The sequence below is a fragment of the Schistocerca gregaria genome, chromosome 9 (genome assembly GCF_023897955.1).
Source record: "Schistocerca gregaria isolate iqSchGreg1 chromosome 9, iqSchGreg1.2, whole genome shotgun sequence".
Lineage (NCBI taxonomy): Eukaryota > Metazoa > Arthropoda > Insecta > Orthoptera > Acrididae > Schistocerca > Schistocerca gregaria.
This window is the reverse complement of record NC_064928.1, coordinates 202459402-202483918: the sequence shown is the minus strand read 5'-3', so window position 1 is coordinate 202483918 and position 24517 is coordinate 202459402. Positions and strand designations below refer to the sequence as shown.

The 24517-nt window shown below is 43.2% G+C and overlaps 1 protein-coding gene across 1 annotated transcript in view; it reads right to left on the bottom strand.

The window, feature by feature from the left end:
• The window catches only part of LOC126292063 (uncharacterized), an 86851-nt gene that overhangs the window by 13464 nt on the left and 48870 nt on the right, over positions 1–24517 (bottom strand). The window contains exon 8 of the mRNA XM_049985867.1: positions 10585–10670. Coding sequence (XP_049841824.1) covers positions 10585–10670 — 86 coding nt within the window. The remainder of the gene's footprint in view (positions 1–10584; positions 10671–24517) is intronic.

The window sequence follows — 24517 nt, the reverse complement described above, 5'->3', positions numbered from 1 at the left end:
AGATGAACATGGAAAATGTAACGTGTGAATAATTGTTAAAAGCACAGCAAATTTCCTTCTTTAACATTACAGAACTGCCTGTTTTTAATTACTCCTGACAGTCCCTTTGATCATGGATTGTAACTACCATAACATAGTCATGAAACGGTTGTGTCACAGGTGTAACCAAATTAAATTTTACTTGCTAATGAGCATGTCATTTTCGGTGTAATTCATGTACCAATGTCAGTAACAAGATTTCCAAGTTTTCGAATTCCAACCACAAGCCAAAATATTCATTAGTTTGTCTTCTTCTCTAATAGCTGATGTATATTTAGCACGTTAGACTGAGACTCATTGACACCTTTCGCTACCACCAAATATTTATCAGTTGCAGTTTATATACCCCAAAGATCCAAGATGTTAACACCTCCTGTCACGCGATCATGTAGCTAGTTTTGGTTATACCATCTAAATTTATGAGGCTGTATAGAACCGCAGCGAATTTTTAAGACATTTTATTATGCTTTTAATATATACATCAATAAATATAAAAAATTGAATTTCCTCCTATGTGGTTGTGTGGGGGTAGAGAGTAAGAGTATATACACAAAACACATGCAGGCAGCTTCACATTAAACACAGCAATGTTTGCAGATCTCTGAGTGTGAAAAAAATTTGGTCTTATACCAAAGTCAATATAGTTATTTGCACACCTGAGCTATCTGTTACTATTTATTAAAAAAATATCGTCTTGGTTCTGCTAAAAGCACCACAACCATCTATACAGCACAGTGACCCCCTTCCCCTCCCCCCCCCCCTCCCCGATGCTAGAATGATTTCTAACTGTAATAATTGCTTGGCATTACCTTTGTTTTTTTTTTTACTTCGTTTGTTCAGTGCAGTGTTCCGGGTGGGACATAATGTTCGTTAGGGAGGGACATATTGCATTCAGAAGAAACCAGAGTTGGTACTTGAACAAGTACACATCACTAAATTTCTCCAGAAGTGGATGTTTTAGTGTGTATAGCAACACTATGGATGCAAAAAACACACACTTTGCTTGTCATAATGCGTACAGCTGATTACAGAGGTCTGATCACCAGATTACAATGATCAAAAACGATGCAAACTGATTGGGGCTTTGGAGTATGTATGGCTTTACTGCAAAAGTATGAAGAATAGCTGCTAGGCTACAGCCATGAACCACGCATTAGTGATGAGTTATTTTGTGGTTGATGCTATTGCATTTGACAAGGTCGTAGATGGCGGTATCAAGTAAGAGTTCCAATCATAAAGAACAGTTCCAATCACAGAGAAAACACCACAGGTTCATATAGCTTTGCAGTAGCTATTATCACTTTATAGCCCATGGAGGCAAAATAGCTGCTAAGGTACATAGTAAGTGGGAAGTGCTGTCACTTTAATAAATACACAGCACTAAATTTCCTCCCTAAGTGAGTATTTTGTGCAGACGGTAACAGTGTGTGTATGGAACACTCGAAGGTAGCTTGCCCTAATACGCAATTATGATTACAGATCTCTAAGAATGAATAAAAGATCCTGTGTGAAAATAAAATTGTCCTATGATTATTTGTCAAAATCGATAATATTTCAAGTACAAGACACACGTGCTGGTTCTGGTGTAGCTTAATTGATCTATAGCAATAAAAATGCGCATGGCTCACATATTGACACAACCGATAAAATGTTGCATGATTGATTTGGTATGCCAGATCCGAAATGCAGCCATACCAATATAATTGATAACATCTCAAGCTCCATGAGGTTCGATGCAAATGATGTCGTTTTCTGTAAGAAGGAACAGTGACAGTTATTGAACTATATGAAATAAATTCATTATAGCTCCTGAACGGTTTGCGATACGACATTCAAACTGCACGATTGGCCGCGATGCTTGATGGAAAAGAGTATGCGCATGAATGGTATGGTTTGGCCACGAAACCCACTTTCATTTGTATGCGTCCGTCAATACGCAAAATGGGCGCATGTGGGGGACTGAGAATCCTCATTTCGCGATCGAGAAGTCTCTTCATCCTCAGCGGGTGACTGTCTCGTGTGCGGTGTATATTCACGAAATAATCGGTGCGATATTCATTGATGGTACGGTCGCTACCAAACGGTACGTCAAGGTTTTCGAAGATGAATTCACCCCCATTATCCAAAGTGACCCTGATCTCGACAAGATACGGTTCATGCAACACGGAGCTCGACCCCATAGAAGCAGGAGAGTGTTTGATGTCCTGGAGGAGCACTTTGGGAACCGCCTTCAGGCTCTGTTGTACCCAGAGGACACTGGCATGGGGCTCGATTGGCCTCCATATTCTCCAGATCTGAACACGGGCGACTCCTTTCTGTGGTGCTATAAAGACAAGGTGTACAGCAACAACCCCAAAACCATTACTGAGCTGAAAACAGCCATTCAGGAGGTCATCCACAGCATCGATGTTCCGACACTTTAGCAGTTTACGCAAAATTTCGCTATTCGTCTGCGCCACATCATCGCCAATGACGGCATGTATATCGAACGAGTCATAACTTAAATCCGAATATCTGTAGTGACATCTACGTGTTGAATTAAAGTGTGTGCACGCCGTAGTTTCTAACTAATCTACGTTTCTTTTCATATACACTCCTGGAAATGGAAAAAAAGAACACATTGAAACCGGTGTGTCAGACCCACCATACTTGCTCCGGACACTGCGATAGGGTTGTACAAGCAATGATCACACGCACGGCACAGAGGACACACCAGGAACCGCGGTGTTGGCCGTCGAATGGCGCCAGCTGCGCAGCATTTGTGCACCGCCGCCGTCAGTGTCAGCCAGTTTGCCGTGGCATACGGAGCTCCATCGCAGTCTTTAACACTGGTAGCATGCCGCGACAGTGTGGATGTGAACCGTATGTGCAGTTGACGGACTTTGAGCGAGGGCGTATAGTGAGCATGCGGGAGGCCGGGTGGACGTACCACCGAATTGCTCAACACGTGGGGCGTGAGGTCTCCACAGTACATCGATGTTGTCGCCAGTGGTCGGCGGAAGGTGCACGTGCCCGTCGACCTGGGACCGGACAGCAGCGACGCACGGATGCACGCCAAGACCGTAGGATCCTACGCAGTGCCGTAGGGGACCGCACCGCCACTTCCCAGCAAATTAGGGACAGTGTTGCTCCTGGGGTATCGGCGAGGACCATTCGCAACCGTCTCCATGAAGCTGGGCTACGGTCCTGCACACCGTTAGGCCGTCTTCCGCTCACGCCCCAACATCGTGCAGCCCGCCTCCAGTGGTGTCGCGACAGGCGTGAATGGAGGGACGAATGGAGACGTGTCGTCTTCAGCGATGAGAGTCGCTTCTGCCTTGGTGCCAATGATGGTCGTAGGCGTGTTTGGCGCTGTGCAGGTGAGCGCCACAATCAGGACTGCATACGACCAAGGCACACAGGGCCAACACCCGGCATCATGGTGTGGGGAGCGATCTCCTACACTGGCCGTACACCTCTGGTGATCGTCGAGGGGACACTGAATAGTGCACGGTACATCCAAACCGTCATCGAACCCATCGTTCTACCATTCCTAGACCGGCAAGGGAACTTGCTGTTTCAACAGGACAATGCACGTCCGCATGTATCCCGTGCCACCGAACGTGCTCTAGAAGGTGTAAGTCAACTACCCTGGCCAGCAAGATCTCCGGATCTGTCCCCCATTGAGCATCTTTGGGACTGGATGAAGCGTCACCTCACGCGGTCTGCACGTCCAGCACGAACGCTGGTCCAACTGAGGCGCCAGGTGGAAATGGCATGGCAAGCCGTTCCACAGGACTACATCCAGCATCTCTACGATTGTCTCCGTGGGAGAATAGCAGCCTGCATTGCTGCGAAAGGTGGATATACACTGTACTAGTGCCGACATTGTGCATGCTCTGTTGCCTGTGTCTATGTGCCTGTGGTTCTGTCAGTGTGATCATGTGATGTATCTGACCCCAGGAATGTGTCAATAAAGTTTCCCCTTCCTGGGACAATGAATTCACGGTGTTCTTATTTCAATTTCCAGGAGTGTAGTTCAACAATTGCCACCCTGTATCAACACCAGGAGACAACAGATTATCGCAGGAATCTGTTGTCTGACCACATACAAAATGTAGGAAAATCAGACGCCAGCTTCGTATTCATTGTAAGATTCTTAAGGAAATGTAACTCACCCATAAAGAAATGACACTTTGTAAGTAGGCTGTTCAGGTTTTTATGTTGGTACCGCCACGTAGCGCTCTGTATGAAAATCACTGACTATGCCATGTGCAGTCTGTGGCTGGTTGGCATTGTTGAAGTATTAGCTATTGTAGTGTTGGGCAGTTAGCTGTTAACATCGCGTAGTGTTGCGCAGTTGGAGGTGAGCCGCCAGCAGTGGTGGATGTGGGGAGAGAGATGGCGGAGTTTTGAGAGCGGATGATCTGGATGTGTGTCCACCAGTGACAGTAAATTTGTAAGACTGGATGTCATGACTTGATATAGGCTTTTGAACGCTATTAAGGTAAATACATTATTAATTACTTTGTGGTGGTTCATTGCCTCGTCCCTTAGTTTAGCATCTGAGCTCAGTAGATGTAAGTTTGCTTAAGAGGGGGTTAGGCTATATAAGAGAATGAGTTGTGATGAATTGGAAGTAATGCATTGACAAGGTATAAAAAAAGTGAAATAAGAGGAAACATCTATGAAATTAAGTTCTGGGTAGGACTGCAGTACCAAATGTCACACTGAAAACAAACCCTATCCTATCCTTTTGTGTCATTCCACGATGTGTCTGTGTACCTTATGTATTTGTGTTCTTCCTGTCTTTATGTGTTTATCTGATAAGACTTACGTTGTAGAATTTTTCTAATACTCAGCTACATTCATTATGATGAGGAACACTGTTATCCTCAAATATAATTTGCATTTATAATGTGTTATTTACTTTGTAAAGATGTTTAGACATTATTTATTCTGTTTTGTTTTAGTGGTCACGTGTGAAGTTGATGTTCGAAAGTTATTCAGACCTTTTGTGTATTTACTTATGTCATAATTCCTGTAACACTGATGTTTATGTTTATTTCTATTCTTTTGTAAGGCCCCTATTACTACAAATGTTATCTGTATTGTTATGTTCTTTAATGATGTATTTTGTACCTTTGTAATCGTATTCTTATGTTTTGAAATTTATAATTGCATAGACACCAGTTCTTCAAATTAAGTTACATTTCACTGCACATGTTTCTGTTGGTCATAGTATATGCACAATACATGAGAAGTTGGGACTGTTAGTGTTTGACGTGTGTTGATAATTCAGCAAGGGACTGGTTAACAGCATTGCTGGTTCTAAGGACAATTACAAAAACTTTGTGAGTGCACAAGTGGTGATTTATGGACTTGCTATTGCTGGTTCTAAGGACAATTCCAAAAACTTTGTGAGTGCACAAGTGGTGGTTTATGGACTTGCTGTATTGTCTGCAAGACTCGTCGATGGTGATTGTGCTCTTGCACAGTTGCAACAGATGGCTGCTGACCGTCTCTACAAGGACTGCAGTGGGTCTGCACCTTTGATGGCCACCAATACTATTATTTCTACAAGGACTTCAGTGGGTCTGTAACTCTGGTGACCCACCAATACCATGATCTCTACCAGGACTACAGTGGGTCTGCTCTGTGATGATCTACCCACCAATATTCTTCAAAACTTCGACTGACTCTGCTGTGGGTTTGCTCTGTTGTGGCCCATTACCTGTCAGCATGTCAAGAGTCAGCACTGTCTTCCCGTTGGAAGGACAACACTACTTGTTCAAGACTACATGGAAACCCACTACTTCTGTGTGCATTATCTTTTACTGCTCAGACTTTGAAAAAAAAGCACTGCAATTTTACTGTGAAGTATGATCAGGACTGTCTTTATGGACTGTGAGAAGCTTTTGACCAACATTGTATCAATAAGTGTGTGAATTTGATATCTTTGTTACTGTAATTTTTTCAATTCTGTGTTGGCCACTGCCCAAAACAATTTGTAAAATTTTTTGTGGGGAGCTTTTGACCAACATTGTATCAATAAGTGTGTGAATTTGATATCTTTGTTACTGTAATTTTTTCAATTCTGTGTTGGCCACTGCCCAAAACAATTTGTAAAATTTTTTGTGGGGAGCTTTTGACCAACATTGTATCAATAAGTGTGTGAATTTGATATCTTTGTTACTGTAATTTTTTTCAATTCTGTGTTGGCCACTGCCCAAAACAATTTGTAAAATTTTTTGTGGGGAGCATGGGGGCTATGTAAGTAGCATGTTCAGGTTTTTATGTTGGTAACGCCACGTAGCGCTCTGCATGAAAATCACTGACTGTGCCATGTGCAGTTTGAGGCTGGTCGGCATTGTTACAATAGTCGCTGTTGTAGTGTTGGGCAGCTGGATGTTAACACCGCGTAGCATTGCGCAGTTGGAGGTGAGCCGCCAGCAGTGGTGGCTGTGGGGAGAGAGATGGCGGAGTTCTGAGAGCAGATGATCTGGACGTGTGTCCATCAGAGACAGTAAATTTGTAAGACTGGATGTCATGAACTGATATGGCTTTTGAACACTATTAAGATAAATACATTGTTTGTTCTTTATTGAAATCTTTCATTTGCCAACTGTGCCTATCAGTAGTTAGTCCCTTCAGTAGTTAAAATCTTTTATTTAGCTGGCAGTATTGGCGCTCCCTGTATTGCAGTAGTTCGAGGAACGAAGATTTTTGTGAGGTAAGTGAGTCATGAAACGTATAGGTTATTGTTAGTCAGGGCCATTCTTTTGTAGGGATTTTTGAAAGTCAGATTGCGTTGCGCTAAAAATATTGTGTGTCAGTTTAATGTTGATCAAAATACGTGAAAAGAGTAATGTCTGAGTACGTTCAGTTTTCCTCAGCTGTTTGAAAAGCAAATAAAGTAAGACGTTTATCAGCACTGTCATTCATTAATGTTTCTAAGGGGACGTTTCAACTTCTTCAACCGATTTTTGAGTAAAGCTCGCTAGTGTTGCATCTTTAATAGGTCACATTGATAGAAGAGGAATACAAGACTCGACACAGAGCAGCATGCACGTGATCGTTTAGTCAGCACGAGAGCGTTACAGAGATGCTAAACGAACACTAGTAATAGATGCCACAAGAAAGATGTACCTCACAGAGAAATTTTATTGCATAAACTGCAAGACAGTACATCCCAAAAACAGTTGGGCTATACAGGGTGGTCCATTGATAGTGACCGGGCCAAATATCTTACAAAATAAGCATCAAACGAAAATACTACAAAGAACGAAACTTTTCTAGCTTGAAGGGGGAAACCAGATGGCGCTATGGTTGGTCTGCTAGATGGCGCTGCCATAGGTCAAACGGATGTCAACTGTTTTTTTTTATAAATAGCAACCCCCATATTTTTAAATATTCGTATAGTATGTAAAGAAATATGATGTTTTAGTTGGACCATTTTTTCGCTTTCTGATAGATGGCGCTGTAATAGTCACAAACGTATAAGTACGTGGTATCACGTAACATTCCGCAAGTGCAGGGCGGCATTTGCTTCGTGATACATTATCTGTGTTAAAATGGACCGTTTACCAATTGCGGAAAAGGTCGATATCGTGTCGATGTATGGCTATTGTGAGCAAAATGCCCTACAGGCGTGTGCTATGTATGCTGTTCGGTATCCTGGGCGACATCATCCAAGTGTCCGGACCGTTCGCCTGATGGTTACGTTATTTAAGGAAACAGGAAGTGTTGAGCCACATGTGAAACGTCAACCAAGACCTGCAACGAATGATGGTGCCCAAGTAGGAGTTTTAGCTGCTGTCGCGGCTGATCCGCACATAAGTAGCAGACAAATTCCCTGAGAATCGGCAAACTCAAAAACGTTGGTGTTGAGAATGCTATATCAACATCGATTGCACCCGTACCATATTTCTATGCACCAGGAATTGCATGGCGACAACTTTGAACGCTGTGTACAGTTCTGGCACTGAGCACAAGAGAAATTACGGGACGATGACAGATTTTTTGCACGTGTTCTGTTTAGCGACGAAGCGTCATTTGCCAACAGCGGTAACGGGAACCGGCATAATATGCACTATTGGGCAACGGAAAACCCACGACGGCTGCGACAAGTGGAACATCAGCGACCTTGGCGGGTTAATGTATAGTGCGGCATTATGGGAGGAAGGATAATTGGCCCCCATTTTATCGATGGCAATCTAAATGGTTCAATGTATGCTGATTTCCTACGAAATGTTCTACCGATGTTACTACAAGATGTTTCACTGCATGACAGAATGGCGATGTACTTTCAATGTGATGGATGTCCGGCATATAGTTAGCGTGCGGTTGAAGAGGTATTGAATAGCGTATTTCATGACAGGTGGGTTGGTCGTCAGAGCATCATACCATGGCCCTGACGTCCCCGGATTTGATATCGTGATCCACCGACAGCACTTGACAATTGTGTCAGCACATTGTCAATGCATGTGCGAACATTACGGAAGGCGAACTACTCGCTGTTGAGAGGAATGTCGTTACACGTATTGCCAAATGCACTGAGGTTGACGGACATCATTTTAAGCATGTGTTGCATTAATGTGGTATTTACAGGTAATCACGCTGTAACAGCAAGCGTTCTCAGAAACGTCAGAAATGATAAGTTCACAAAGAAATCTTGTAATCTTCCTGCAGACAATAACATTGTCTCGGAAAAGCTTAGGGAATATACAGTGTTATCTATTGCGAATAGCAGACATAGCACAAGTATGGATTAGGTATGGATGGGGAGCTAAACTGGTAATGTCCTTCTCTGAAGAACTGTCAGTCCGTTCTGGCTAGGATTCCATAAGATGCACCAACACCCTAAAAGTGTACTCTTGGCAGTCTCTTTAGTAGATTTTCTCCATATTCTAAGTTCCAAATTGAAGTATTTGACCCTCCCAGAGAGTGGTCTAAACACTGTTGTAGAGGATACTCGTGGTATTTTGCCCTTTATGTATATGTGTAGATGTTGTTTAGAGCACGATACTTTCCAAGCAATGCATGGTTATCGTCCTCTTAAGTGCAGGAAGTTATTATACGATGCACTACTCATGAGAGGACATACAACAAGTAGAACAGATGGATTCTGTGTTTAATAATTTAAAACGTTCGACAACAAATGTGAACCGAACTCCAGACTTCATAACGAGGCAGAAAATTGAATTTTCAGAATCTCATCTTGAAGTGTGAAAAGTGTGTGATAATCTTCGGTATCTGGTCCGTGACTCATCATATATGGAAGCAAAAAATACAGGGTGCTAAATCATGGCTGATGGCGCTTCTGTGGTAATGGAGCTGAGACAGTGTGTCACTGGCATTGTGTGTGTGACGCAGATGTGTGACAGTATCTAAAATGACTGGAGTGCTGTGCAGGATTGTTAACCTCTGAATTACCTTAAGCAGCCACCGATGTTTTGTGGGACCAAGCCCACCAAATGCATTATTTTTGTTTTAGTTAAACTTCCCTGCGTGAGAGATACTTAGATACTACCCTTATATACTGCTACACATATGTGTGGGGGCTGTTGTAATTATCAAACATGAAACTTATAACCAGGAACTATCAATGTAATTTGTTTAAAAAATCAAACCTGTAACTCCAAAGTAATTTTTATGTAGCAAGAGTATATTATATTTCAAAAATGAACCTTACACCTACACAGTGTAACTGTTACATCGCAAGAGTGTACTTTGTATAAAAAATGAACCTAACAATTACTAAGTGTAATTGTTTTGTGGCAGGAATATTCCTTGTTTAAAAATGAACAGATACTGCTGCTTTACACATTAAGTAAATTTTCTACGCCGCTTTTAATTCTGATTGTGTTACACACACGACAACCTACCACAAATGAACCACCTGCCCCCCCCCCCCCCCCCCCTCGTCCGCTCACACACCCAAACCCACCCACACACACACACATCGCGTGCAAGCACAAATAGATGGTGAGCTACTTGCCATGGCTGTCCTCTATATTTTGCATATTGATGTAAATAATAAGTCTGTGGCTGTTGTTTAACAATGCTCAAAGTTACAGTGTTTAAATAAGATAATAACAAAATATAATGATCGTTTTAACAAGAAAATAGTTTTGAATTTTATACTACTTTATACTTAATGTAAATGAATTATGTTCGATTGTGACATTAGAATGGGCGCCATCTTGTGTCTGACGTACTGGGGAAAATATCTTAATTAAGTCACTGATAAGGATAAGTGTATTATATTTGTAAATTAGACAACTGTTTTAAACGGATGCAGGAGGAGAATGGTGCATGTCAGAGAGTATGGAGAGAGGGTATCATGAATCATTGACAGTCAGAGATAAGGATGACAGGTCGTAAATAACTGGGCCAGAATCGATATAGTCCTGGTAGTACTGTAGAGTTAGCATTTATAATAATAACATAGAGACATACAATAACTTTATCTCATTGTAAAAAACAAGAAAGGAACAAAATTCTCAAAAAGTTAAATAGAAATCGGTTTCTGACGAATATAATGTATTGCTGTAGACACTGTACCTTGACGATTCCATGGAGGAGAATTATGTTACAGACAGCCTCGATAATATAATATATAAAGTATGCAGTCGTCACTATATCAGTAACTGAAACAGAAATATGGAAAAATTTTAGTGGCCTTTTTCATACGTAAGATATTAACATAAAAGGCAATCAAGAAATCACAATGAAACTGAACTGTAATGTCGATGCATTCCACTAACATAGTGAAGATTTTCGGTTTGTAAGGTGTACTAACCAGCTGGCTTGGTAGTTGGATAGATGGCATTGATTAAATTAGTCCTCACATCTGTGCTCATAATTGTTTCAGCATGTAACTCACTTGTCACATCAGCTCTGTAATAATAATTACTTGCCCATTGTGACACCTATGGTTTTTGATTAAACTCTGGAATCTAGATCCGTATATGTGGCAGGGGAGAGGCATTGGATGAATATGTGGTAAAAGGAGAGTGGAAAAAACATGGACATTTTAGGGAAGTTTGATGAAGAAACTTAAAAAAAATGAACAATACAGAAATTAATAATGTTACTGAATCTAACACAAATCACGTCCCACAGTCGAAGGATTAGTGTGATGTAATTCTCCATGCTATTTTATCATTTCAGTCCAATGCAAATGTCCTTACCCGTTCTTGAAGAAACAATAAACAGCCAGTGAGTAGCATAATGGAAGGCTTATTTAAAACCCTTAACCATGACTTATAAAAATGTCTACTTCATAAGAAAGTAGTGGTAACCAAAACTGGTTAACAGTGGGAGCATATAAAGCTTCAGGCATGGCAAGACATTAAGTAGTCAGAGCAAAGAGGGTGTGCGAAGTAGTGAATTAACATTATTATGTTACATTTAGTTAACTCATTACAATTAAAATTGTAACACTAATAATAAATAAATGTTGTTGTTGTTGTGGTCTTCAGTCCTGAGACTGGTTTGATGCAACTCTCCATGCTACTCTATACTGCTTCTTCATCTCCCAATACCTACTGCAGCCTACATACTTCTGAATCTGCTTAGTGTATTCATCTCTTGGTCTCCCTATACCCTCCAGGCTGCCCTCCACAACTAAATTGGTGATCCCTTGATGCCTCAGAACACGTCATACCAAACGGTCCCTTCTTCTGGTCAAGTTGTGCCAAAAACTCCTCTTCTCCCCAATTCTATTCAATACCTCCTCATTAGTTATGTGATCTACCCATCTAATCTTCAGCATTCTTCTGTAGCACCACATTTCCAAAGCTTCTATTCTCTTTTTGTGTAACCTATTTATCGTCCATGTTTCACTTCCACACATGGCTACACTCCATACAAATACTTTCAGAAACGACTTCCTGACACTTAAATCTGTACGCGATGTTAACAAATTTCTCATCTTTAGAAACGGTTTCCTTGCCATTGCCAGTCTACACCTTATATCCTCTCTACTTCGACCATCATCAGTTATTTCGCTCTCCAAATAGCAAAACTCCTTTACTACTTTAAGCATCTCATTTACTAATCTAATTCGCTCAGCAACACCCGACTTAATTCGACTACATTCCATTATCCTTGTTTTGCTTCTGTTGATGTTCATCTTATATCCTCCTTTCGAGACACTGTCCATTCCGTTCAACTGCTCTTCCAAGTCCTTTGCTGTCTCTGACAGAATTACAATGTCATCGGCGAACCTCAAATTTTTAATTTCTTCTCCAAGGATTTTAATACCTACTCCGAACTTTTCTTTTGATTCCTTTACTGCTTGCTCAATATACAGACTGAATAATATCGGGGAGAGCCTACAACCCTGTCTCACTCCCTCCCCAACCACTGCTTCCCTTTCATGTCCCTCGACTCTTATAACTGCCATCTGCTTTCTGTACAAATTGTAAATAGCCTTTCGCTCCCTGTATTTTACCCCTGCCATCTTCAGTATTTGAAATAGAGTATTCCAGTAAACATTGTCAGAAGCTTTCTCTACGTCTACATATGCTAGAAACGTAGGTGACTTATTTAACTGATAGTTCGGTAATTTTCACATCTGTCAACACCTGCTCTCTTTGTCATTGAAATTGTTATATTCTTAAAGTCTGAGGAATTTCGTCTGTCTCTTACATCTTGCTCACCAAATGGTAATGTTTTGTCAGGACTGGCTCTCCCAAGACTGTCAGAAGTTCTAATGGAATGTTGTCTACTCCCGGGGCCTTGTTTCGACTTTGGTCTTTCAGTGCTTTGTCACACTCTTCACGCAGTATCGTATCTCCCATTTCATCTTCATCTACATCCTCTTCCATTTCCATAATATTGTCCTCAAGAACATCGCCCTTGTATAGACCCTCTATATACTCCTTCAACCTTTTTGTTTTCTCGTCTTTGCTTAGAACTGGGTTTCCATCTGAGCTCCTGATATTCATGCATGTGGTTCTCATTTCTCCAAAGGTCTCTTTAATTTTACTGTAGGCAGTATCTATCTTACCCCTCATGAGATAAGCCTCTACATCCTTACATTTGCCCTCTAGTCATCACTGCTTAGCCATTTCGCCTGCTTCACTTGCTGCATATTTTGTATTTTCTCCTTTCATCAATTAAATTCAGTATCTCTTCTGTTACTCAAGGATTTCTACTAGCCCTCGTATTTTTACCTACTTGATCATCTGCTCCCTTCACTACTTCATCCCTCAAAGCTACCCATTCTTCTACTACTGTATTTATTTGCCCCATTACTGTCAATTGGTCCCTTATGCTCTCCTTCAAACTCTGTACAACCACTGGTTCTTTCAGTTTATCCAGTCCCATTTCCTTAAATTCCCACCTTTTTGCAGTTTCTTTAGTTTTAATCTACGTTTCATAACCAATATATTGTGGTTAGAGTCCACATCTGCCCCTGGAAATGTTTTACAATTTAAAATCTGGTTCATAAATCTCTGTCTTACCATTATATAATCTATCTGAAACCTTCTAGTATCTCCAGGGTTCTTGCATGTATACAACCTTCTTTCGTGATTCTTGAACCATGTGTTAGCTATGATTAAGTTATGCTCTGTGCAAAATTCTACCAGGCGGCTGCCTCTTGCATTTCTTAGCCCCAATCCATATTCACCTACTACGTTTCCTTCTCTTCCTTTTCCTACTGTCGAATTCCAGTCACCCATGACTATTAAATTTTCATCTGCCTTCACTATCTGAATAATTTCTGTTATCTCATCATACATTTCATCAACTTATTCATCATCTGCAGAGCTAGTTGGGATATAAACTTGTACTACTGTAGTAGGCGTTGGCTTCGTGTCTATCTTGGCCACAATAATGCGTCCACTACGCTGTTTGTAGTAGCTTACCCGCACTCCTATTTTTTTATTCAGTATTAAACCTACTCCTGCATTACCCCTATTTGATTTTGTATTTATAACCCTGTATTCACCTGACCAAAAGTCTTGTTCCTCCTGCCACCGAACCTCACTAATTCCCACTATACTTAACTTTAACCTATCCATTTCCCTTTTTAAATTTTCTAACCTACCTGCCCGATTAAGGGATCTGACATTCCACGCTCCGATCCGTAGAACGTCAGTTTTCTTTCTCCTGATAACGACATCCTCTTGTGTAGTCCCCGCCCGGAGATCCGAATGGGAGACTATTTTACCTCCGGAATATTTTATCCAAGAGGACGCCATCATCATTTAATCATACAGTAAAGCTGCATGCCCTCGGGAAAAATTAAGGCTGTAGTTTCCCCTTGCTTTCAGCCGTTCGCAGTACCAGCACAGCAAGGCCGTTTTGGTTAGTGTTACAGGGGCAGATCAGTCAATCATCCAGATTGTTGCGCCTGCAACTTCTGAAAAGGCTGCTGCCCCTCTTCAGGAACCACACGTTTGTCTGGCCTCTCAGCAGATACCCCTCTGTTGTGGTTGCACCTACGGTAAGGCTATCTGTATCGTTGAGGCACGCAAGCCTCCCCACAGACGGCAAGCTCCATGGTTCATGGGGGGGGGGGATATTGAAAATAAATTTCAATAATTTGTTCCAAGTGTTGAAATATGTTGAGTTCAGTTACGTGAATAATCTTCAATGCTATAATTTGAGATACACTTGGATTTTTTTTCTTGATCCTAGTTGACCTGTAACATGGGAGTGTATGATTTATAAATCCGATTTGTTGATGAAACGTATGGAGCTGCCCAGTTCATGTTCATTCTGCAACGTGACATGACCCGTGCAGTCAAAGACAAGAACTCGAATCGAATATTTGGTGCTAATGAAGAGTTTTGCTTTAAAAGTTTGAGCCGGCCGCTGTGACCGAGCGGTTCTAGGCGCTTCAGTTTGAAACAGCGCGACCGCTACGGTCGCAGGTTCGAATCCTTCCTCAGGCATGGATGTGTGTGCTGTCCTTAGGTTAGTTAGGTTTAAGTAGTTCTGAGTACTAGGGGACTGATGACAGATGATAAGGCCCAGTGCTCAGAGCCATTTGAACCATTTAAAAGTTTGTTCGTTTCCGAATTATATTTGACCATGTGTCTTAACACGAATGCTTTTGAAGTATTGGACCGGCCCCATAAGTACATTGTATCATAATATTCTGTTACGACTTTTCTATTTCTTACGGTATTTAGTTTTTCACAAAAAGAATGTCGCAGTTCTGGAAGACCTTACTTAATTTTTCAATTACAGATCAGAGAAATGATTTTCTACACACAGAGGTTACAAATAGCTGAGTAAATTACAGCTGTACTTGAGGAATTAGAGGCCACTGACGCAGTCATCAAAACTCATAAATAAGACGAACTTACTGATGAAGATCTTCTTGTGTGAGTAAAAAGGCTTTGTAGTGGTACACTGTTGATTGAAAATGCCACCTGTGGGCAAGTACAGAAACTTCTTAAAACAACAACTTTAGGCCAATACCTAATTGTAGTTGAATTGCATAAAACATTAAATTCCAGCCTTCGGATGGTGTCTCATTGATGAGGACATCAGTGTCTTGCAAAAGGAATGGGCAGACGAAAGCGTTAAAGGACTGAAACCAGTGATGAAGAGAGTGCATGGAAGCTTTCATTTTAAACTTTAATACACCAGACATACCAAATTAATACACTCAACAGTTAGCTTTCTTTTTCGAATCCATGGCGATGTTGCAAGTGCCAAACTGTCACACTACAGTTGCGTGCAACGGCTGTGCTACTTGTGGGAGCTGCGGTCAAGCCGCGCGTGCACCAGGTGTGGAATGTGCGTCTCCACTAGTATGTGTTAATTTCTCTAACTCACATCCAGTTTCAAGCAGAGAGAGTCGCACCTACTGGGATGAAGAAAAGATCCAGGAAAGTAAATTTACATGACGCACGTTTCACGCAGAAGTGAAGACGCTATTTAAAGTCGTGCTGCCTCCGCTTCGTTACCTCATTTGCATTTGCTGCGAAACAGTCTACAATTAAAGTTACTGTGTCAACATAGACGAACGCTGCAATTTCCGCTGCCAACACCTGATCTGTTGCTGCTCACGCCAAAAGGCGGATTGCGCATGCCAGTGACCCAGTTACACAAACTTCTCAGCAGACGTTGGTGGACCAATGTTCCTTCAGCACCAACTTGTACACTCATTCATGGGCCTAGTCATGTTTCAATACAAACAGAGAAAGTCAGCAAAAAGTCTTGGAATGGAACCTAAAGCAACAGCATCGAAATCGGTGGCTACTGCCGCTGCTGAAGGTTTGACGATGGATTTGGTCCAATCAGGGGACCCATGAAGTCGTACCAGTCTCCCACCAACGACCTTGGACTCCCACCAAGGTGCAGAGACAAAGGGAAGACGAACCTTACCAATGCATAATCTACATACTACAGTGGAACTTTAATGCCTTGGGAATTTGTATGGCACAGATAAATGAAAGGCAGCGTTCGTCACTGACACGCTCTACTCCTCACATACAGACCTACTTGCTACACTAAAGGACGTTGCCTCTTTGTGGATTTTGTGTCCTTCAAGTTAACTCTGTGTTCTCCTCAAATCTCCCAGGGAAACCGTTGGATGGCAAGGCACTTTCCGAGATGACAGACCAGCTTCCCCTGATCAACCAGCTTCCTCCCCAATTCTATTGTTGGGAGATATCAGTCCCTATAATACTCTGTGGGGCAGTTTTTGCACCTGTCCCAGCGGTAGCATGGTTGAATATGTTTTACAATCTGCAGACACATCTCTCTTGAATATGGGCCCAATGACAAAGTTTTGCACAGCAACGGGGATATTTTCGGCTGTTGATTTGATTATTCGCTCTCCTCTTCCAGCAGACTCCGTCCAGTGTGAAATGCCTGACGGCTTTCCAGTGACCACTTTCCTATTACTGTCGACCTTTTACAATGAACGGAGCGTGACAGAAACTTACCTAAGTGAATGCTGTGCAAGACAAACTGGACACTTTACCGCCACTTGTCTGTACTCGAGCACCAAGGCAGCGTCCACGATTTGGTGGATCACGTTACAGTGTGATGCACTCTGCCACTGATGCCTCTATACCAAAATCATCAGTCCACCACAGAAGACGACCTGATCCTTAGGTGCTCTGAGGTGCACGGAGAAAATGTGGCAGTCCAGACTAATTTTGTCGCACTGCAGTACTTAACTAAAGTTGTACAGCAACCGTTCATTGCTGCCTTTGGCCGCTGCTTATCACAACGTGGAATACCACCTCAATGGCGGCTGTGCGGAGATTGCTGACTGGGTCGCATGAGTGGTTGATGGTGAACTTCAAAGTGCCGCCCATGGTGCCAGTCAGAACCTATCACAGTGCGCCAGCTCTGTTGCGTTTATTGGACAGAACACTTTCAGTCTCTCACACGAGAAACATATCGACTAGTGAGCAGGCATGCGAAGTACCATTGTTTTGGTGTAATACAGAAGAAGCTGAATGTCAGAGGAAAGTGTTATTCATATATCCTTCTTTTAAAGTGGGTAGGCGCTGAGTATACTCAGTGCTTACTTCGGAAGCTGTGATCATAAATACGTAGGGGCAAGGCGAGCCAAGACGTCTGAAACAATGGAGTTACAAGACAGCAGGACGTTAATAAATGGTACGATCTGTGACATACATGGTGAGACACTCTGTCATTCAGCGACAGTCACTGGAACGGCCATTGTAAATCTGACACAATTTACAGTCATGCTCATAAATTAAGGATAATGCTGATACATGGTGAAACAACGCTCTGGTGGGAGGTTTGTGGGTTTTAAATCACCTCAGGGTATGACCATGCGGTGCATTTGACCTGCGGTCGTCGCACGGTGGCCCTGGCAGCAGTCCACATACGCAGAGGTCTGTTGGTGCATGTCAGACTATGGTGCAGCGAGTAAGTGTGCAGACGTTTTCAGACGTGCTAAAGGTGACTGTGTGTTGAAAATGGCTCAAAGAACACATATTGACGACGTTATGAGGGGTACAATACTAGGCTGACTGGAGGCTGGTCAAACACAGCACAGGCCCTCCGTGTGCCACAAAGTATGATCTTAAGATTATGACAACGATTCCATCAGACAGGAAACGTGTCCAAGCGTTACAGTACGGGACGTCCACAGTGCACAACACCAACAGTGCCAGCAGACGGCCTCGCAGTAATGTAGGTAGCCTTGCTCTGGACCTTACTGCAGCGACAGGAACAGTTGTTTCCAGACACACAGTCTACAGACGACTGAACAGACATGGTTTATTCGCCCGGAGACCTACAAGGTGCATTCCACTGACCCCTGGACACAGGAGAGCCCGTAAAGCCTGGTGTCAAGAATACAGTACATGGTCATTGGAACAGTGGTGCCAGGTTATGTTCACGGACGAGTCCAGTAATAGTCTGAACAGTGATTCTCGTCGGGTTTTCATCTGGTGTGAACCAGGAACCAGATACCAACCCCTTAATGTCCTTGAAAGGGACCTGTATGGAGGTCGTGGTTTGATCGCGTGGGGTTGGATTATGATTGGTGCACGTACACCCCTGCATGTCTAGGACAGAGGAACTGCAACAGGTCTGGTGTATCGGGACGTCATTTTGCACCAGTGTGTCCGCCTTTTCAGGGTTGCAGTGGGTCCCACCTTCCTCCTGATGGATGATAACGCAGGGCCCCATCGAGCTGCCATCGTGAAAGAGTACCTTGAAACAGAAGATATCAGACGAAAGGAGTGTCCTGCCTGTTCTCCAGACCTAAACCCCATCGAGCACGTCCGGGATGCTCTCGGTCGACGTATCGCTGCACGTCTTCAAACCCCTAGGACATTTCAGTAGCTCCGACAGGCACTGGTGCAAGAATGGGAGGCTGTACTCCAGCAGCTGCTCGACCACCTGATCCAGAGTATGCCAACCCGTTGTGCGGCCTGCGTGCGTGTGCGTGTGCATGGTGATCATATCCCGTATTGATGTCGGGATACATGCGCAGAAATTAGTGGCGTTTTGTACCACACATGTTTCGTGACGGTTTTCTCAACTTACAGATCTGTGTCGTGTGTTTTCCCTACGTGCCTATGCTATTAGCGCCAGTTCTGTGTAGTTCCACGTTGTGTGGCACCACATTCTGCAGTTATCCTTAATTTATGAGCATGAGTGTACGTTGTACTGATTGGAAAATGCGCTATATGTGTTGTCAGAAACTGAACTTCCTAAGTAAGACCTTGAAATGAGACCTCATACATTGCATGGACAAATTCATAGCATCGTAAAAGGGACGAATCACTGCGGAGCCAATGCTTAAACACATGCGACAGTATCGCGAGAGGCGATGCCAGAACGTAAGAAGTGACACAGTTTATAGTGCCGTGCTGGTTCTTGTTGTAGTTTGTGTGGATTACAAATGTCACAAGAGAAAAACTTCACTCCCTGCTAAAGCACCTGAGCACAAGCTGAATGGTTCATTAATAGAGGTACGAATAGTTAAGCAAGGACCAGCCGCGGTGGTCTCGCGGTTCTAGGCGCGCAGTCTGGAACCGTGCGACTGCTATGGTCGCAGGTTCGAATCCTGCCTCGGGCATGGATGTGTGTGATGTCCTTAGGTTAGTTAGGTTTAAGTAGCTCTAAGTTCTAGGCGACTGATGACCTCAGTAGTTAAGTCGAATAGTGCTCAGAGCCTCAGTTAAGAAAGAATCAAATGACTTATCTGTTAGGTAAGGAAGAGTATATGAGATGGTAAATTGTAGCATGACTGTAAGTAGTATAGGAAAAATGATTGTGTTATTGTACAAAATTAATCTGGACGAAATGTGAGCTTGTAGGAATAAGAGACTCCTGGACTGATTTTAAGAAAATGAGGTTTAGAATAAAGAGCGCTATTGAGGAACCATATGGTGTGAACAAGAAAGAATAAGTGAGAGACTAGAAACATAAATTGTATTCTGTGCATGTATGTCAAGACTGTTTCAGAGGCTTCTCAGAAAAATGTGACGAGCAGGATAGTCCTCGTGGAGCAGCCAGAAAGATTTTCACTGGCAACTCTGAGGCAGGACAGAACAAGTCAACAGCCAGGTTGAATTTCAATAAGACAGTACCGCAGATGCTGCAGTTGCGAATATGAAAGCTATTGCAGCATCCTAAATGAGCTGAGCACTAAGCCTGCAACAGAGAAAGATCACATCATGCCAATGAAAGGATGTCATCCTAATGGTGACTGACCCCAGTGATGCAAGAAAGGTTAAGTTGGATGGAAGAGTAAACCATTCAGTATAGTGATATGCCAGAAAGAGTGAAAGGTGAAATTGTGTGATTCGGAAGGGACCGAGAGATCTGACCATACGAGAGAAGCATGGCGAATAACGTCATTAATGCCTCTCCATACCAGGCCGCGCAAGCCTGTCCTGCATAAATACTACTTCTCTTCTGATGTAGTTCTGTTCAGTTAACAGGGAAGACCTAAGTCAGTCGAACCTCTGCTTGTCTAACGACCTTAGAATCTTCTATGGAGCTGCAGGACCAGTATGGGCAGAGTTCACCACTGTGAGCTGCAGTACCAACAAGACTGATGGGGAGCTATGACCATCGGCATCAGTCTAGGTTTCTGGAGGCCAAACAAAGTAGCTGGGCCTGGGAGGAGATCATCACCCATCATCGAAAGGGCGAGTCACTGCTGCCACCCGCTGTCGTCTCTGTGGTATACCTCAGTGCTGCTGGCCTCCCTCCTATCGAGAGGCATGGCAGTTGTATGCTCGACTTCACTTGCTCTGAGCAATGCTAGTGGATGCCTTCACTGTGTGTACTCTATGACGGAGCCACAGCGCTCTAATAATCTTGTGCAGGAAGCCGCTGGAAATCTTGGGCAACGTGGAAGACGACATGACCTCACTCAGTGGGGCAAAGCCCGCAACAGAGTTGCTGATGCCACACCTTGGTCAGCACCTACTGAGCTGTTGCTAACTGCTAGCACGCTAGACTGGTGTCTGAATGTCCAAACATCAGCTGCTTAATTTGTGAACAATAAACAACTACTGGCCATTAAAATTGCTACGCCATGAAGATGACGTGCTACAGACGCGAAATTTCACCGACAGGAAGAAGATGCTGTGATATGAAAATGAATAGCTTTTCAGAGCTTTCACACAAGGTTGGCGCCGGTGGCGACACCTACAACGTGCTGACATGAGTAAAGTTTCCAACCCATTTCTCATACACAAACAGTAATTGACCGGCGTTGCCTGGTGAAACGTTGTTGTGATGCCTCGTGTAAGGAGGAGAAATGCGCACTATCACGTTTACGACTTTGATAAAGGTCGGATTGTAGCCTATCGCGATTGCAGTTTATCATATCGCTACATTTCTGGTGGTCGAGGTCCAGTGACTGTTAGCAGAATATGGAATCGGTGGGTTCAGGAGGGTAACCCGGAACGCCGTGCTGGATCCCAACGGCCTCGTATCTCTAGCAGTCGAGATGACAGGCATCTTATCCGCATGGCTGTAACGGATCGTGCAGCCAAGTCTCGATCCCTGAGTCAACAGGCGGGGACGTTTGCAAGACAACAACCATCTGCACGGACACTTCGACGACGTTTGCAGCAGCATGGACCGTCAGCTCAGAGATCATGGCTGCGGTTACGCTTGACGCTGCATCACAGACAGGAGCGCCGGCGATGGTGTACTCAACGACGAACCTGCGTGCACAAATGGCAAATCATAACTTTTTCTGATGAATCCAGGTTCTGTTTACAGCGTCATGGCGGTCGCATCCGTTTTTGACGACATCGCGGTGAACGCACATTGGAAGCGTGTATTCGTCATCGCCATACTGACTTATCATCCGGCGTCATGGTATGGGGTGCCATTGGTTACAGGTCTCGGTCACCTCTTGTTCGCACTGACGGCATTTTGAACAGTAGAGGTTACATTTCAGATGTGTTACGACCCGTGGCTCTACCCTTCATTCGATCCCTGCGAAACCCTGCATTTCAGCACGATAATGCACGACCGCATGTTGCAGGTATTGTACTGGCCTTTTGATACAGAAAATGTTCGACTGCTGCCCTGGCCAGCACATTCTCCAGATCTCTCACCAATTGAAAACGTCTGGTCAATGGTGGTCGAGCAACTGGCTCGTGACAATGCGCAGTCATTACTCTTAATGAACTGTGGTATCGTGCTGAAGCTGCATGGGCAGCTGCAGCTGTACAAGCCATCCAAGCTCTGTTTGACTCAATGCCCAGGTGTATCAAGGCCGTTATTACGGCCAGAGGTGGTTGTTGTGGGTACTGAATCTCATCCAAATTGCGTGAAAATGTAACCACATATCAGTTCTAGTACAACGTATTTGTCCAATGAATACCCGTTTATCATCTGCTTTTCTTCCTGGTGTAGCAATTTCAATGGCCAGCAGTGTAATATTGTACCATTGTTTTAATAATGCCTTCAGGCTCATCTAGCCTCAATGTCACCTTACCCATGCCTCTTGAGCGGTCAACTGTCGACCTCCTGACCCCTATCAGACATAAATACACTACCCACTTAGCTTCCTACAATAATTTAAACAATGTAGATGTAGTGATTATTTATTTACATTCTCTATTTAAAGTCTGTTATTTCTAAACAGCCATTTTCATCAACATGTCAATCTCCTCCTCTTCTTTCACTGTCCCTTGCAATTCTGCTAATACTAAACAAGACTTCAAATGAGTTTCACTAGTCGATATTGTTGATAATAAAGAACTGTTTGTTCTCCTGCAAAGAACTTGGGGAAATAGCCCTAAATTTTTCTGGAAATAACTTGGGGATGAATTGCAGATCATGGCTTGGACTAAACTGAACACACAACTGCAGTCGGTAAGAAGATGTGGTCATCACTTCATTCACTACAGAAATTTAAAAGAAATGTTTCCTCTAGAGTTTAAAATGAAACTCATAAAGTCGCTAATAGTCGCTCTACTTGATTACGGCAGCCCTATTCTCCAAGAAATTGCTTATGATAGCTCATGCGTGAAGAGTTTGACAGAGCACTGAAAGACTTGAAACGAAACAAGGCCCCGGGAGTAGACAACATTCCATTCGAACTACTGACGGCCTTGGGAGAGCCTGTCCTGACAAAACTCTACCATCTGGTGAGCAAGATGTATGAGACAGGCGAAATGTCCTCAGACTTCAAGAAGGATATAATAATTCCGATCCCAAAGAAAGCAGGTGCTGACAGATGTGAAAATTACAGAACAATCAGTTTAATAAGTCACGGGTGCAAAATACTAACGCGTATTCTTTACAGGCGATTGGAAAAACTGGTAGAAGCCGACCTCGGGGAAGATCAGTTTGGATTCCGTAAGCCTGAACGTGGTAGGGAAGCTAGAAGATCCGCAAAGGCAAATTATAAGACTCAATCTAGATATAGTAGGGGTCAGTGAAGTGAAATGGAAAGAAGGCAAGAATATCTAGTCAGATGAGTATAGGGTAACATCAACAGCAGCAGAAAATGATGTAACGGGAGCAGGATTCGTTATGAATAGGAAGGTACGGTAGAGAGTGGGTTACTGTGAACAGTTCAGTGGTAGGGTTATTTTTATCAGAATCGACAGCAAACCAACAGTGAGAACGACAGCTCAGGTATACATGCCAACGTTGCAAGCTGAAGATGAAGAGATAGCGAAAGTATATAATGATATAAAAATGATAACACAATATGCAAAGGGAGGTGAAAATCTAATAGTCATGGGGGACTAGATCGCAGTTGCAGGGGGAGGATTAGAAGGAAAAGTTACAGGAGGAATGATGGTTCAAATGGCTCTGAGCACTATGGGACTTAACATCTGAGGTCATCAGTCCCCTAGAACTTAGAACTAATTAAACCTAACTAACCTAAGGACATCACACACATCCATGCCCGAGGCGGGATTCGAACCTGCGACCGTAGCAGTCGTGCACTTCCGGACTGAGCGCCTGAACCGCTAGACCACCGCGGCCGGCGGTTACAGGAGAATATGTGCTTGGGACAAGGAATGAGAGAGGAGAAAGACTAATTTAGTTCTGTAGTAAATTTCAGTTAGTAATAGCGACTACTCTGTTCAAGCATCACAAGAGGAGGAGGTGTACTTGGAAAAGGACGGTTGATACGAGAAGATTTCTATTAAATTACATCATGGTCAGACAGAGATTTCGAAATCAGATTATTGATTGTAAGGCGTACCAAGGAGCAGATATAGACTGAGATCACAATATAGAAGTGATAAAGAGTAGGCTGACGTTTAAGAGATTAGTCAGGAAAAATCTATACGCAAAGAAGTGGGATGCGGAATTACTGAGAAATGCCGATATACGCTTGAAGTCCTGAAGACTGTAGAGACAGATATAGGGAATAATCCAGCAGGCAGTACAGTTAAAGAGGAATGGACGTCTTTAAAAAGGGCCACCACAGAACCTGGAAAGAAAAACGTAGGTACAAAAAAGGTAACCGCCAAGAAACCATGGGTAACACAAGAAATACTTCAGATGATCGATGAAAGAAGGCAGTACAAAAATGTTCAGA